The sequence below is a fragment of the Pseudorca crassidens genome, chromosome 17 (assembly GCF_039906515.1).
Source record: "Pseudorca crassidens isolate mPseCra1 chromosome 17, mPseCra1.hap1, whole genome shotgun sequence".
NCBI classification, from domain to species: Eukaryota; Metazoa; Chordata; class Mammalia; order Artiodactyla; family Delphinidae; genus Pseudorca; species Pseudorca crassidens.
Genome location: NC_090312.1, coordinates 80,602,922 through 80,618,752, shown reverse-complemented (window position 1 = coordinate 80,618,752; position 15,831 = coordinate 80,602,922). Strand labels below are relative to the sequence as shown.

At 49.7% G+C, this 15,831-nt stretch overlaps 1 protein-coding gene across 1 annotated transcript; it reads right to left on the bottom strand.

Moving 5' to 3' along the window:
* Positions 1-323: 323 nt before the first annotated feature.
* LOC137210427 (epidermal retinol dehydrogenase 2) lies at positions 324-13,863 on the bottom strand. The gene is made up of 7 exons (XM_067712292.1): positions 13,719-13,863; positions 10,716-11,062; positions 7,646-7,777; positions 5,083-5,182; positions 2,889-3,033; positions 1,903-2,028; positions 324-627 (listed from the first exon to the last, which is right to left on the bottom strand). The coding sequence occupies exons 2-7, from the start codon at positions 11,046-11,048 to the stop codon at positions 534-536; spliced, it is 930 nt and encodes a 309-aa protein (XP_067568393.1). The 5' UTR covers positions 11,049-11,062; positions 13,719-13,863; the 3' UTR covers positions 324-533.
* Positions 13,864-15,831: the final 1,968 nt, after the last annotated feature.

The following is a 15,831-nucleotide window of genomic DNA, read 5'->3' as shown; positions in this document are numbered from 1 at the left end:
CAGGGCTAGAAGCAAGCATTTGTGTGGCTACTGTGCAGAGGGGGACATGGGAGGCTGGCCTTTCTACACCAGGCGGCACAGTTTCAACAAGGCCAGGGCTGAGAGCAGGGCAAGGGGGAATCCAGAGCTCTGTGTCCTCTGGAGAGAGGGCACCCAGTTCAGCACTCACCCATCAGCCCTCATCTCCGCTGCCCAGCGCGGGCTCAGCCACAGCCAGCCCCATTTGAGCCACCTCCCCAAAGACCAAAGCGAAAGGCAGTTCACGAGAGAGAGGATTATCTCACTTTCACATCTGTTGCAAGCAAATGACAAAAATGGGCTGGTTTTTTTTTGTTTGTTTGTTTTTAATTTAAAAAACTCAACAGAAAAGCAGTACGCAACATTATTTTCAAAGGCATTGGTTGAAAATACTAGTCCGGACAGCAGACGAAGAACTTGTGGTTTCCAGATACATTCGGTCGGACAAACACTTCTTCATTGAAACAGACATTGCGTAGCTTTGGGTATCAGGTGACATCAGCCAGAGTTGGTCTTTAGTCTTTCTTCTTATGGCCACAGAAGCCATCCATTGCATTAAAGACACCCATATACTCAGCCAAAAGCATTCCAAGCTTGAGGGGCAAGAAACTAAAGAGAACACAAGAGTGAACTTTCCCGGTTATAATTCACGAAAGCATCTTTACTGGCTCCGCTGAAAAGCAGGGCCACTGACTTGTTGCAGAAGTCATTCACACACGCCCACCTGAATGTCCCTGCCTCATGGTCACTCGGGGCTTGTCCACCACGTGGGAGGACACTGGCCCAGGGTCTCTGGATCTCTCCTTGCTTTATTTACACTATTCAGCCTCCAGGGCCTCACTACACTCTGTAACGATGGACAGGAAGCCGTGAAGTCCTGTGGAGTCGTGAGCCTGGCTTGCATCCCAGCTCTGTCACCCGCAGTGTCACTGGCCTCTGGAGACTCAGTTCCTTCCACTGTCAAAAGAGGTCATCGCTCTTTCTTTCTGGGACCACTGGGAGGATTAGATGCAATAGCTCCTCCGAGCTTTGGCGTGACCCAACTAAGACTGTTCATCTTCTCCACCCTGCTCACCCCTCCTGACACTCTGACCCCGTCCATCCAGATGTTCACACAGCAGGGCGAGGAGAGGCACAGCAAACAAACCGGAGACTTGTCCTGGGAGTGAGGTGAAGAAAAGGGCCCCTCCGAGGGCAGCCCAAGATATCCAGGTGGCTCCTGCCCTCCCCGGCTTCTGGCCTCTGGTCAAATGTTACCCTTCTCCATGAGACGCCCGTGCGGACCTTACTGACAATTCAGTCCTGCCGTGCTCTCTTCCACCTCTTGCTCTGGGATCACCTTCTCCTGCTTTGTATTTCCTTCATAGCACTGAGGACCACCCAGAATATCTTTCTTTTACTTTACTTTCTTGTTTGTTTGTTCCCTCCACCAGCCCCCCGAGAAGAGAATCTCCAGTGAGAGCAGGGACTCTTGTCTCTCTTGTTCTTTGCTGTAACCCAGATCCTGGGATGGCCAACAGAGCACGGCACACACACTAGCCACTCTACTGATGATTGAATAGATATTTGAAGGAGTGTGTGATGTGGTTCCCTGTCACTGAACTTCTTCAGGTTTCCAAAGCCTTCTCAGGACCTATGCAGATAGCTCCCCAACTGGGCCCAGAACTAACAGCCTATGAAAGTAAACGTAACCTCCATTTTCTGACTCATGGGAAGCACCGCAAGTATGCAAATTTGAGATTGTGTCAGCAAATGGGAACAATCGAGGGATCAAAATCCATTCATTTAACAGGTAGTTTTTAAGTGGCTCCCCTCTGTAGGACCTGGAGTCATTTGTTGATACGATTGACACATTACAGAAGTAATAGAAGCAGATACTGTTACCTTTTTAAAAACACTATGAAGTATATAAACCTTGGCATATATAAGTACGATTTTTCTTGCAGGATAGCATCTACTATCTTCCTGACTGCATATTCTGGTTCCAGAATCGGTAACAGAGAAGGACAGCTAGGGGGTCAAAAAAAAAAAAAAAAGCCGTATATTAAGAAATTAATAAAAGCAATTCTTAAAAATAGGATAAAACAGTTGTAAGACATTATCATTTATTTGCTTCTTTCCCTGCCAGATTTGATCTTTTTCTATACTTACTTCCTTATTACCTACCTGGCAAATAATAGCATAACTAGGATTCGAAATGGAAAATGATTCTAATTAATACACTGATGTTACAATATGCACATATGTGAAACCGTATTAAATGAATGGTCTAAATGTTGTAAAGCGAGTCTTTGAGAAATCACTGCTGGGACTTCCCTGGGAGTCCGGTGGTTAAGACTCCACGCTCCCAATGCAGGGGGCCCAGGTTTGATCCCTGATCAGGGAACTAGATCCCACATGCGCGCCGCAACTAAGACCCTGCGCAGCCAAATACATAAATAAATGAATATTTAACAAAAATAACAAAAAAAGAAAGAAAAGAAAACTACCTGCCTGTCATCTCATGAGTGCAGACTGGGTATTTATGCCCCTTCAACAATTTCTGGTCCTTCTGTGGAATCAGGGAGAAGGCAGGATGGAGTCAGGTGGCAGAAAGGGGGTGCGATGGGAGTGCCGAGGAGATGGGGGAGGAGGTCTGGGCCACAGGGTGGCTGCAACTTGGATACAGCCTTGATAACCCATTGCTTATTAAACCCAGTATCTTAAACACAACTGCATTTGAGGAAGGAAATTCTGAAACCATTTATAAATCAGGCTGCATGCTGGAAAAATCTTTTTAAACAACTTTAGAAAACAGATAGAACAAAATAAAATGGATGGCTCATCATTTTTCAAAACATAGTTTCTTTGAAATCAGAGGACATGCTTACCCAGTAGTACAGCCGTCAAACATTCCAGTGTTTATAAAAAATGGGCACACAATAGTGGTTTTGATCCCGTTTTGTTTCTTGGCAAATGTTTCCATAAATACCGATTCAGCAAATCCAAAGGCTGCAAATTTACTTGCACAATAATCTGAAAAAAGACAAACGATGCTAACGTATAGCGTAAAGTTTTTAAATGTCATTACATTAAGGTTTCCTCGTAACATGAATATCAGCAGAGAATGGGACGGCAATTTCAGAGTCCTTATTCTGTATGATCTTGGTCTGCTCCACCTGGAAGGGGCCAGGAGTGAGCGGGAAGGACCACGGTCACCTCAAGGTCAGATTACAATGACCACGTGGATTCGCGGAGAAGCAGGGCTGCGGGGAGCCTCCTGAGGGGCGGGTCACACAGCCGGCCTTTACTCCCGTGTTAGTGATGGTCAGACACTCTGCCAGCCATGACACGCGGCACAAGATGTGTGTCCTGTCCCTGTCCCTGTCCCAAAGAACTGCAGCCCAGTCGGGGCAGGAAGACACACAAAAGGAGAAATAAAATAATAGGTCAAGTGGGAGTCTGGGCAGTGGAGATCAGTGTGGGCCATGATACTCAGATCAAATTTTCTTCCAACTCTAATTCTTCCACTTCCAGAAAAAAAACAAAGGACTCTGTCCCTTCCGCCTCAACTGCTCAAGTTATCTTCAAGTGCAGGGGGAGGGGAAACTGGTATTTGTGTCAGTTTTGAGCTCTCTGTCCTCAGGTACGCTCACTTCAAGTAAACACCTGAATATTCAATTTACTAAATGGAAACGTGGGGAGAAGAGGAGTTTAGGTGGACTTATCCTTTCCTCTGCCTCACACGATGCACACCTCCTGGCTTCGGTGGGAAGCAGCTCCTCCAGCTGGCAAGATCCAGGCTACAGGTGCCAGGTGTGGGCTGGTGGGGGCCCGCTGCTGCCCAAGACAGTGGGAAAGCCAACAGAAGAAGGGGCCGGGGGGGGTGTCCTGAGCCGCTTCTGGGATCATCTGAGTCGTTTGGTAGAAATGCAGCTCTCTGAGCTCCTCGACCCGCGAGATGAAGAGGTGTGGGTACGGCCCAGGGCCAGGGAATCTGCATTCTAAATAGCATATCTGAGGTTCTGACACAGGGGAGCCACCACTCACACTGTGGGAACTCAAAAGGCTTACACTTGTTCCTAAGGGGAGCACGGGTGGGAGAGACGTCCGTCTGAAGACAGAGATGTTGTGTCCAAGAAAAGGATTAAGATGAGCTGTAAATACACTTGTATGATTTCAAGACCCGTGATTTCTCAGATGTACGAGAGAGGTAATAATAACACCTGATGAATTCTAAGGAGGACAGAGGAAGGGAAATCCAGGGTACAGGGAGATGTGTACAGACTGCTAATATTTTGGGTGATGGGTGGTTCCGGAAACCTATCCACGTAGCTGAGACGTACTTGCTGAGACTAGTGTTGTGAACCTTCCACCACACTACTCAGCTCCAAAGCACTAGGCAGGGCCCAGTCGGCCAGCTGGGCCGTCCACTACTGAGTGCTGCAGTTAGGGTTCCGGTGGGTGAGCCTCCAAGAGGGACAGGACTTCCGCTCCTCCTAGAACCAGCTCCCCAGTGGGCCGCCTTCACCGAAGATCTTGGCGTACGTCTTTGTCCCCTCCCCACCGCTAATGTCAAGTCAGTTGCCAGGGAAATGGAAGTCACAACAAGTTCCTGCAAGTCTCCAACCAATGAAAAAGCAAAGAGGTTAATTTTAGGTTTCCTGGGGTGAAGACATTTTCTCTAAACTCACGGCTAGGGGAGATCACTTAATGGAAACTTAGGAGGGGTGAGAGTCCTCCTGGTATCATCCTGATAACAGTGCCGGGTGAGCTTTGGGGGACGGTGACTATGCTGATCACTTGTGTAAGAAATTTATCAGTAGGGTCTCTCTCTTTTTAAACCCAAGGGATTGCCTAAGACCTAATGCTTCCGAAGTGCACAGTTCAACTTCGTGTACGTATAAACTGCTGGGTGATTTGGCCGGACCGTGAAGTTCTCAACCACTTACCTTACTTGAATATCCCTCTTCATCTATTATCCTTCATTATGAGTGCATAAGGTCAGTGCTGATTATTCAGAGCTATTACTCAAGTTAAAGTTACAAGAAACTTTGCAATTGTGAAATATCACATTTCTCTTACCGGCCAGTCCATTTACTCCAATTAATCCAGCTGAACTTGAAATGCAAACCAAATGTCCATGGTCATTAGCGATCATCGCAGGTAGAAAGGCTTTATAAGTCTAAGAAGATCAAGGTGAAATGTTTAACATTTGATGCCACATTTTATATTTTTTTCAGATGTTTATAAGATCACTGTGATTGAAAAAAAAATTAAGCTCAAAAAAATACCTGAAGGCACTGGGATATTCAAACTTAACCGTCTGGGAAATAACCATCTTAACTGGTTTAACCTGTATCGATGCTTTCCTGATGGCAATTCCAATATTATTAAAAATAACTTATTCAGACGTATATTTTGCTCATGTTTGACTTTTAAAAACACAGTATTAAGACAATAATTGAAGCAGTATAGGAAACTCTTAGTTGTGGCAGCCACGACCCACAAACCAATAAGAACACTCAAGGATATGATTATTTCAACTCATGGTGCCTTTTTTCCTCCCTGGGCTTATAGCTGAATTTCAAATTTTTCTGAACATTGTTCACAGGACATGCGACTGCTGGCTTCAGTTTAAAAATATCACTTTATTTTTAAACTCATCTATACTTCTCTGAATAATGGTTTCTTATTTTTATTCCATGTCATAAAGGAGAATATCTGTTAGACAGAGGAGACACACACGGTGTCTCAGTATGTATTATATAGAATACCTTCACCTTTCCTGTGGGACCTGGGAAAAAAAGCTAAAAGAGAAATAAATTTGGGGACATGTATGCTGCAACAAAGGAATAATGAATCAAACATGGATAGTTGCATATTTATATGAAATAAATTTATATTTGTATTTTCAAATAGGAATAATATGAATAAATATGAGAAAAGGGATCTCTAATAAAAGTCAAACAACCTTTGTTCGTCTGCATCTCGCTGAGTTTCAGAGAGAAACTAACAGAGAGAGAGAGAAGTGGAAAGTCAAAGAGGCACCAACAGCTCAGCGTGACCCACGGCATCCTGAGTTCCGATGGTCCATGATGATGGGCATCACTGCTCCGTGGGACACGCCCCTTGGGAGCACGGTCACCACGAGCTCTCTGACCCTCAGCAGTCACGTGCCTACTCCGGGCAGGTGCTCAAAGGGCGTTTGCGAACCCACCTGGGAAGAGTGTACAGAGTGTGAGGACTCAAGGGCATGACAGGGGCCAGGGAAACACCAGCAGCTCAGGAGCAACTAGCAGGGGAGAGAGAAAGAGGAGACCAGGATGGGGATGCGGACAGCGGTGGGGAAGGAACACAACGCCCCGGGGGTGGACACTTAGGAGACGACGCCCTCACATTCATGCTGACTATACCTTCTAACCTCTGTCTCGAGAAGGAGCGGGGCATTTGCAACAAGACAACATCAATCCCGTGCAGTCGTTCCTGAAGGAACTCGGTGGCCCCTTAGCTCGGAATCTTTCCATCTTTCTCCCCAAAACTATACGGAACGCTGAAACTACCACCAGCAGCGTTACATTTTTGGTGAAACCAGGGGACACAAAACCTACAAACTCCAAATGGCATGTGAAGGCTCTCACAGGAGAGCTGGGCAGGAGCCCCTGAGGTTGGCGTGGGGAGAAAGGAGGGGGTCTCTGAAATGTCCGGCAAACTCTCACGCCCCGATGGAGAGAGCTGGTCTGGGGGACGGGCTGTGGGCAAGAGCCGGGTGCGGGGGCAGAACGAGGGCACGTGTGTGGCTGGGGAAGCTGACGTGACTGGTCTTTGCAAAAGCCAGGAAGACGCAGCCTGAATGTGGGCACGTCGCCTTGGAAGTCAGGGCTGTGCCTCAATGTTCAAGGCCCCTAGTCACCAGGTGGGACTGGTGGGAACTCTCCTTTCCCTGGTTAGGTACCGAGTAAGGTGACCATGCGTCTTGGTTTGCCCCGAACAGACCTGATTGATGCTTGCTTGTTAATTACGCCTCCTTTCACTTCAAGAGAGTTCTAGCCAGGAACTCTCTTAGGCAAACGATAAGGTCACCTGGTCATGTCTAAGCACGGTCACTTTTAACTTCTATGGTCCCTTGTCTCACTGGGCTGTTTTAAGGCTTCTTCATGAGGTGCCTGGGATAGTACCTGACACAGGTTGGCCTTCAGTTCATGATTATGACAGGAGGAGAGGACAGTTGTGTCTCTGTAGGATTCTCTGAGCAGAGGCGCTGGGAGGTGTAGGTTAAGTTGGATCTGGAGAGGACAGCTCAAGCTAGAAATAAGAAGTCTGTGCTTTATTTAGAGACCAATACTACTGTAAGAGAACATGAGGAAGGCACTTTAAGATGACAGAGTAGGGGCTTCCCTGGTGGCGCAGTGGTTGAGAGTCCGCTTGCTGAGGCACGGGACACGGGTTCGTGCCCCGGTTCGGGAAGATCCCACATGCCGCGGAGCGGCTGGGCCCGTGAGCCATGGCCGCTGAGCCTGCGCCTCTGGAGCCTGTGCTCCGCAACGGGAGGGGCCGCAGCAGTGAGAGGCCCGCATACCGCAAAAAAAAAAAAAAGGTAAAATGACAGAGTAACTTTATATTTATAATGAGAAGAAAAAATAATTACCCATAAATGTGCTTTGAAATTCACATCGAAAGACTTTTCCATGAGCTCATCCGGGCAGTCGAGGAACTTTTTGCCTGTTACGATTCCGGCATTGTTGATGAGGATTGAAACGTCGCCAACTTCTTTCTTAACCTGAATTGAATAAGGAGAACAGCATCACCAGTGCAGTGCAGGCAGACCTCGGAGATACTTCGGGTTCGGTTCCAGACCTCCGCAGAAAAGCAAATACCACAATAAAGCGGGGTCACACGAATTTTTCGGTTTCCCAGTGCATATACAAGTTATGTTTACACTATACTGTAGCCTATTAAGTGTGCAATAGCATTATGTCTTAGAGACAAGTTGCCTTAATTAAATTTTTTTTTTTTTGCTAAAAATACTAACCATCATCTGAGCCTTCAGTGAATTATCGTAGTAACAAAGATCACTGATTGCAGATTACCAGAACAGACATAATAATGATGAAAAAGTGTGAAATACTGTGAGAATTACCAAAATGTGACCCCGAGACATGAAGTGAGCAAATGTTGGAAAGATGGTGCCAACACTGTTGCTCAAGGCAGGGCTGCCACAAACCTTCAATCTGTTAAAAAACCTTCAGATGGAAAAAAAAAACACAGTACCTTTGAAGTGCAATGAAATGAGGTATGCCTGTAATTCCTTACATCATCCAGGTTCACTTCCCCATAGTTTTATATGCTTCCTGTCCTTGTTAACTCAGACTGAGTTCATGCGCTCTAAAAACAAAGTATGTTTATCTCCTTTGCAGAGTTTATGGCGCACCAGAAATCTAGGTCTGATGCCTCTCTACTCATGCTCCTCCCGTCCTATGATGGTTCCAACACTGCGATGCTACCTTCCTTCTACAGGTAGAGCTGCTCTTATACTCAGTGGTCCTATGCTAAATGACGTATAAGCAGCACCCCATTTTAATTAATGCAGTGGCACACCAGGCATGACAGCCATGCCACATAAATCACGACCTGGCCCGCACAGCGATGGGGGCGGGGGGGGGAAACGGAGGGTTTACGATATTCACATGCATAGTTGAAACACACCGTTGAGCTCAGAACCCGTCCGTCCTGTTCTCACCAGCTGGCTGGTTCCCTTCTCCCCAACACAGACTTTCAGGTGTAAGATCTGTGAAAGGAGGATCAGAGGGGGCCCCGTCTGCTGCTGTCACACTGGCCAGAGTAGGTGTCAATAACCTTCAGGAATAAAAATTCTGGGAGCGCCGCTGGAGCCTTCCCCTTAGAGCAGACCTTCAGCATGTGACCCAGGCCCTTTGTCAGAAATGAGCAACAGGATTTTCTAGGCTTGACGACAGGGGATGCGGCTGTCCCTCTGCCTTTGTGTTTTGAATTTCATTCCTGTAATGTGTCGCACAGCAGGGGCCCTGTCCCCCGCAAATCAGAGGGCGCCACTGGTTGCAGCACCACTTACATCTCTAGCTCTGTGTGTTGTGTGCACACGTGTGGGTGTGCACGTATGGGGGTGAACCTGCCTATGAGAATGGTGCAGCTGGGCACAGGGAGGCGGTACTACTGAAGCCAGGCGGATGCTGCCACCTTCCCCATCTGCTGTTGCAGAAGGCCCGGGTCCCAGCAAGGAGGCTGACGTGCTGGGTATCCACCAGCCAATGAGATCCACAGCCTGGGGGGATGCAATCGAGAAGTTTCCGGATCTGAAAGTTTGCCCCTTGTTTACTCCTTTTTATGGGAAAAAAATCTCTGGTCCCTATCGTCTATCAAGAACAAGAAGTGGAAATGGTTGCTTTATAGTATCAATATCTTAAGGTCTTTTGTGTTTAAATATGAACCAGTCACTGCTTAAGAGTGGCTGGAGACGTCAGTCATAGCCAGCGGAAGTCAATGTGCCGGGCGATTGGCACTCCAAGTGCAAAGAGCTTACTCTGTGAGGGTGACCAGAGCAAACACCCCTGTGCTTTGAAGGGTGGTCCCTGCACAAGCCCATGCCAGTTTGTTAGGTCTGGATCCCCAGACTCTGCTGGGCAGCCTGCGACTGGTGACGGTGGTGGTCACGGACGTATAAAATGTAAAGACAAACTTAAAACAAAAGAAACTCACTGGCCAGGGATCTGCGCTAGGGAGTGAGGTGAGAAGCCGCAAGGGGATCCGGGTTCGAGCCGACAAGCTGTGCAGGAACCTTCCCGCAGGCCGGTCTGCTTCCTTCCTTCTCGCTAAACTGGGGAATTCTGAGAGCTGCAGAGAGTGATGTGTGGAGCGCTCGTGCCGGTGAGCGGGATTTCCCTGAAATCCTTCTCAGGGAAAAGAGGAGGCCACCAAACAGGTGCGTGCCTCCATGAGCTAAGAACGCCCGTACCGCTGGCCTACCGGAGCTCGGGTTTCCTGAAAGCGTTCTTTCTAAGTGCATCTGTGTCACTGCCAGAGCAGCAGCTGCAGTTGAGTCTTTAGGATGAATATTCTGATTTTCATATGACCACTTAAGAGAAATACACGTAAATGGAAAGCACTGATGGGGGCAGGGGGGACAGCTGGACTTACGATGAGGCTAGATATGGGTTCACATCCTGGCTTGGTCCCATGCTAGCTCTGTGACCCCAAACAGGTTATTTAATAGCCCTGTTTCTCAGTTTCTTTACCCTCAAAGAAGGGTGCTACGGCCCATCTCTCGCACGGTAATGGGGGCCAGCACAGCCAGCACACGCGCTGGTTAGAGTGCATTCTTCAGAGTTAGAAGACTCAAGTCCCAGCTGTAGCTCTGCTACTTATTACCTGTGTTTCTCAGGTAAGCGACTCACTTGCCCTAAGTTTCCATTTTCTTATGTGTGATGTGGAGATAATAAGAGGCCTGACTTTACAGGATTGTGATATAACTCACACAGGGTGCTAAGCACGGTGTATTGCATTGCACACAGTGAGAACTCCAAAATCCTAATTCCCACTCTCCAATATTTTTTAAAGTAAAGGGATGCGGGAGAGGTACATCAGCACTGAGGAAGGCGAACAGACAAAGAAACTGACGGATGTCAAAGAATTTACGTAGCGGTCTCACTACCCGTAGGAGACAGCAAGCACCCAAGATGTACCTGATCGGCCACTCTATACACTTCCTCCTTCCGGCTGCAATCACAGGTATACGCATAAACCCCTGTGGCTCCAGCTTCCTGAGCCATCTTGCAGGTCTCCTCATTCCCCTCCTGGCTGACATCCCAGAGAACAAGCACCGATCCCAGGCGGGCAAATTTGAGGGCTAAGAGCCTTCCAAGTCCACTCCCAGAGCCTGTTATAAGTACGATTTCACCAGCAACATTCTTCTGTGGCCTTGGGATTATGGCAAAAACCAGAACCTCCAGAAGGGCAAACACTGATTTTCCCAAGAAAACGAAAAACGTCTTGACTGAGTTCAGGTTGGGCGCCATGTTCTGGCTGACACCTGTAAAGCAAGAGAGACTCACGTGAGGACCTCGGTATCCATTCCCTCCTAGCTTGCTTACTCCACGGAGCTCACACTTTCTGCAACAGTGAAAGAAACCAAGAAGCGTGATGTAAACATCTCTCCTGGCAGCAGACTCTCAACTTAGAAAGGGGAGGGAACCCACAGGGACCATCTCGGCCAACCTGCCTTCATAGCAGCAAGGTCATCGCTATCCGCACACCTGCTAAGCATTATACGGGACAGAAATGTTCAGTAATCAGGAACTGTACACGTGCCCAGATTTAACCCAAAGAAGAAGTTCAATGTTTCTCATAGTTAACCTGTCTTCATAATAATCACAGGTCCTGATTATTCACGGGCAAAGCCTTGACCATGTGGTGTTTATGACGTAACTGCTCCCTTTTGGTTTTATTTTTACCTCCGTTTAGGTTTCTTATTTGCACTGTTTTCTTATTTGCACTGTTGTTCTTTAAAATCTGAGATTCAAGAGGAAAATGTAAGGAGGGGAATAACCAGACGTTCGAAAGCTTTCCCCCGGACTTGCTGTCAGCACACCGTACCCCTTCCCCACGCTCTGAGGCCCGCACGCCAGATCACTTACCACTCGGCCCTGTGATTGTAGGATATCGGTGGGAGATGGGTGGGCCCTGCCCCTGCCTAGCTGTGGAACCTGGGGCGGCCCACGAAGGCCCTCTGGGCCTCGGTCTCCGCACCTCTACTGGTCCTGTGGCCTCGGGTGGTTTTGCAGATGGGATGAAAATGTCTGCGGTGCATGTGACCACAGTGCTGGCCAGCAGTAAGTGCTTTACGATGTTACCTTGTTTCTCAGACCCACAGGAAGGCACTCAGTAGGTCTGCTGAATGAATAAAAGGCCTCCCTTTGACAAACGCATACAAGGCTCAGTGCTTCCATCCTATCAGTTACTCACACTTTAGTGAGAATGAGTGTATAAGATGCTTCACTACCAACCAGCTGAGAAAGAAGGGAAGGTCTTATTTCCTCCGGGATGAGGAGAGAAGGGGCAAACTGCTGTGGGTGGAAGGCTTCCCTGAATGGAGTGGTCACCTGAGAGGCAGGGATGAGGACAGAGGATGGACATCATTAGTGAGGTGAAGCGGTTCTTCACTTGCTTTGCAGCTTGGCTGGGGACAGACTAATGCTCACAGATTCATCTACGGGACGGCTTGAAGCATGGTCAGACCCTGAGGAAATTGTGACTTAAATTCTTGTTTCTTGGCTCATTCTACAGATGGGACTGAGGACCAGAAGAGTATGTGTGTGGTTTAGCCAGGGTCCCTGTGCTAGTTCGTGCAGGCCAGGTGAGTTCATTATCATGTTTACTGAGCACCGGCCCGGGCAGGTAAGATGCTGGTCCCTGGGGCTGAAGGGGTGGGCAGCCTCCCATAATCTCTGCCCTGGTGAGATGCCTCTCTCCTCAGTGTCTCCAGCACCACAAGGGTGGCCGGAAGCCTCACCACTGTGCTGGCTGACATGAAAGTTACCGGATTCTAGACTTCGGTGTTCCGCTGTCTCAGTGCCGGCGTGATGCAAGCCCTAAAACAAGCCCCTTGTTAATCCCTGTCCTGGCAGATTCTTCCTAGGTTCTCCAGAGCCTAGCATCCTGAGGTCTCCGTCATTTGGGGTTTAGGGTGTCTGCTGGGTACCTGCACAGGTAGCGAGGTCTAGAGATTAAGGTTTGGGTTGGAATTTGGGATCTGCCACTGACCTCTCAGCATCCTTGCTAAAAACTGTTGCATCTCTTCTGCCTCAGTTTCCTCATCTAAATAGCGGGATTCTACGGGTACATGCCAACATTTATGAAATAGGGAAGGTGTGCAAGTTAAATGAGGTTAATACAGGTATTAAGGAAAGGAGGATAGTATGGTCACTACTACCCCGTAGGAAACTTCTGAGCAGACTGGGGAAAAACAAAGAAGGGGGCAGCCCTCTCCAGGAGGTAGAGGAGGGCGTGCTGTGGGATCTCAGCCCCCGCCAGGTTACGCACCCCTCCACCCCCCGCCCCCCATAACGCGGAAGCCAGGCACATGAGAGCAAAGTAAATAATAGCTAGGGCTGTGATTGGTGTTCCTGCTAGCAATGTGAACTTCGGATCCTCAGCTATACCAAAGAAAGAGGGTTACAGCATGCAGACGATGTACCCAGGCAAACGTCTGGTTCTGTTTTAGTATAAAGTTTAGCAAGTCAGGGAGCATGTGCATTACATTTAATCAGGCTGAAGGCGTCTTTGGTGTCTCCATCCCATGGCTTTTACCCCCTTAGTCCAAAAGCTGAGCTAACTTGGTGCAGCCTAAACAGGTGACTTCCGCTTCCCCGGCCAGGGCGCGGCCGCAAGTCGGCCCTGGTGCCGGGGGACGGAATGGGGTGAATGCGGGAGGATGGCTGGGGAGGGGCAGGAAGATGCACAGAGCAGCGGGGAGCAGGGCACCTGGTCAGAATGCCCCGAAGGTGACGAGGCGACCAGGGATCAACCCCGCGCTGCTCCGGGATGGGGCGGGAGGCCACCAGCTCACTCCTCGGGGGCTCGCGGCGCTCCCCCGCGCTCGTCCCCGCCGCCCAGGCTCCCGGGCTGCGCCGTCTCGAGCCCCCGCCCCGCCTTGACCTTAACGCCGCCAGCGGGCCTCGGCTACTCACCCGGGATGCGCTGCCCTCGCTGCGACCGAGTGGCCGGCCTGCTCCGCCACGGGCCTCGCGTCACTGGTTCTCAGCCTCGCGAGGTTCCGGGTTTACCCCCGCGCCGCCAGAGACAAAGTCCAAGGGCGGGACGGCCACGCCCGCGCGGGGGTGGGGCGCCCGGGGACCCCGCCCGCCGTGTGGGCACGCGCTCTTTTTTTTTCCCCAGGCAGCCGCGTGCAGGAGCTGGAGATTCTGTCGCGGGGTCCCATCGCGCACCTGGATTCCGAGCAGGAGAATCACCAGGGGATGTTTAAACATTGCGATGCCCAAGCTGCACCCGGGATTATTAAGTCAGAATTGCCGGCTTGGCAGGAGGCCCTGGTACGAGCGATTAAAAAGCTCCCCAAGTTGGGGATTGGCATGTACACACGGCTATATTTAAAATGCATACCCAACAAGGACCTACTGTAGAGCCCAGGGAACTCTGCTCAGTGTTATGTGGCAGCCTGGATGCGAGGGGAGTTTGGGGGAGAGTGGATACATGTACACGTATGGCCGGGTCGCTTTGCTGTGCACCTGAAACTCTCACAACAGGTAATCGGCTCTACTCCCACATAAAATAAAAAGTTTAAAGAAAAAAAAAAGCTCCCTAGGTGTTTTTAAAGCACAGCTGGAGGTTGGGACCCCCGTAGAAGAGAACCAGGGGGCGGCAGAGGCGGAGTCCCTGCAGGAGGGGGCCAAGTCCAGCCTCTGAAGCCTGCAGTGCGGGGCACAGATACCAGTTCGGGTCAAAGTGTGACTCCTCCGCTTGGGATCAAGGTCTACAGCTTCGCTGGCCCGGACTTTGGCGTGTGGGCCTGGGGGAGGCGGGTGGGGGCGGAGCTAGCTGGGGGCCGAGGAGAAGCGGAAGAAGTTTGTTCTGACTAGATCAGGTTGGGAAAAAGAAAGCCAGCAGTGCTTCTGATCCAACCGCTGTTTATTGAACGTCTTCTCTGTGTGCAAATATGCAGAAGACATAGCAGTGCTACATCTGTCAGGGGAAAAAAAGAAAAAAAAAAGAAAAACATCGGTTAAGAACCTTAGCTAATCATTTAATATGAGTCACCACTGAAATGACTGAGGTTGGAGTTTGATGGGTGGCGTGAGGAGAAGAAACATCCAATTATAGGGTGCTGAAAGAAAAACTGGGAGTCGGGACAAGATTGCCTTTGGAGTTCAGCCAGGGTTGAGTAGCAGGTCCAGGTGTGCTGAACACGCAGAGGAGAGCTGGTTAGCCAACGTATATCTGGGACAGACCTGGGTATGTGAGGAACTGCACCTTTGTCCTTTATTCGACTGTGAGAAGAGCCAGGTAGGCTGTGTAAGCCTGGAGAACGGGGCAGGTGTGTTCATTGGTTTCAAGTCAGCGAACATCACCCGAGGACACGTGCCGTGGGGGGCCTCTGCATGGCTGGGGGAACCGCAAAGTCTTTTTTTGGGGGGGGGTGAGACACAGTCAGGAAGTGCACACCTGCAGATGATATAGACATGCAGGGTGCTGCCCCGGGTGCATGGAAGAGGGGCACCTGCAGCCTAGATGAGGAGAGGTAGCTGGGAAGAGCCTTCCCCACTCGGGGACAGAATGGGTCAAGGTGCGGGGGGGCACTCAGCAGGGAGTGAGAAGTTGGGTGATGGACACCAGGTCACACAGCCCACCTGCAAGAGCTCAGATCGGGGGACGTCGGAAAACGGCAGCCTTATGTCATCTTCATGGTTTCTCTGAGAAAAATCCTAGGCGGTCTTTCTTCTTTCTGGTGAGAAGTTCACAGCAGACCTCAAGAAAGAAGTCTCCAGCAGTATTAGAAAGCTCATTGAAACAAACGGGAATGTAACGCAGTGGGGCTCCACTGATGATGCAGTTCAGGGAACTAGAGGCCCCGCCTTTGGAGAAGGCCTCAGTCTGACTTGGTGTGGGAACGCTCAGTGGATGACCATAATCCTGAAAACTAAGAAAGCACATTTTTTCTTTCCTTTTTTTTTTTTGCGGTATGCTGGCCTCTCACTGCTGTGGCCTCTCCCGTTGTGGAGCACAGGCTCCGGACGCGCAGGCTCAGCGGCCATGGCTCATGGGCCCAGCCGCTCCGCGGCACGT

What these genes read in the sequence shown, in the direction of transcription:
- LOC137210427 (XM_067712292.1), bottom strand. Translation starts at nt 11,048, where the DNA reads ATGGCGCCCAACCTGAACTCAGTCAAGACGTTTTTCGTTTTCTTGGGA. An exon ending in TGTATAGAGTGGCCGATCAG is followed by an intron (nt 7,778 to 10,715) that starts GTACATCTTGGG and finishes TATTCAATTCAG; the next exon opens with GTTAAGAAAGAAGTTGGCGA. An exon ending in TTTGACGGCTGTACTACTGG is followed by an intron (nt 2,029 to 2,888) that starts GTAAGCATGTCC and finishes TTGACCCCCTAG; the next exon opens with CTGTCCTTCTCTGTTACCGA.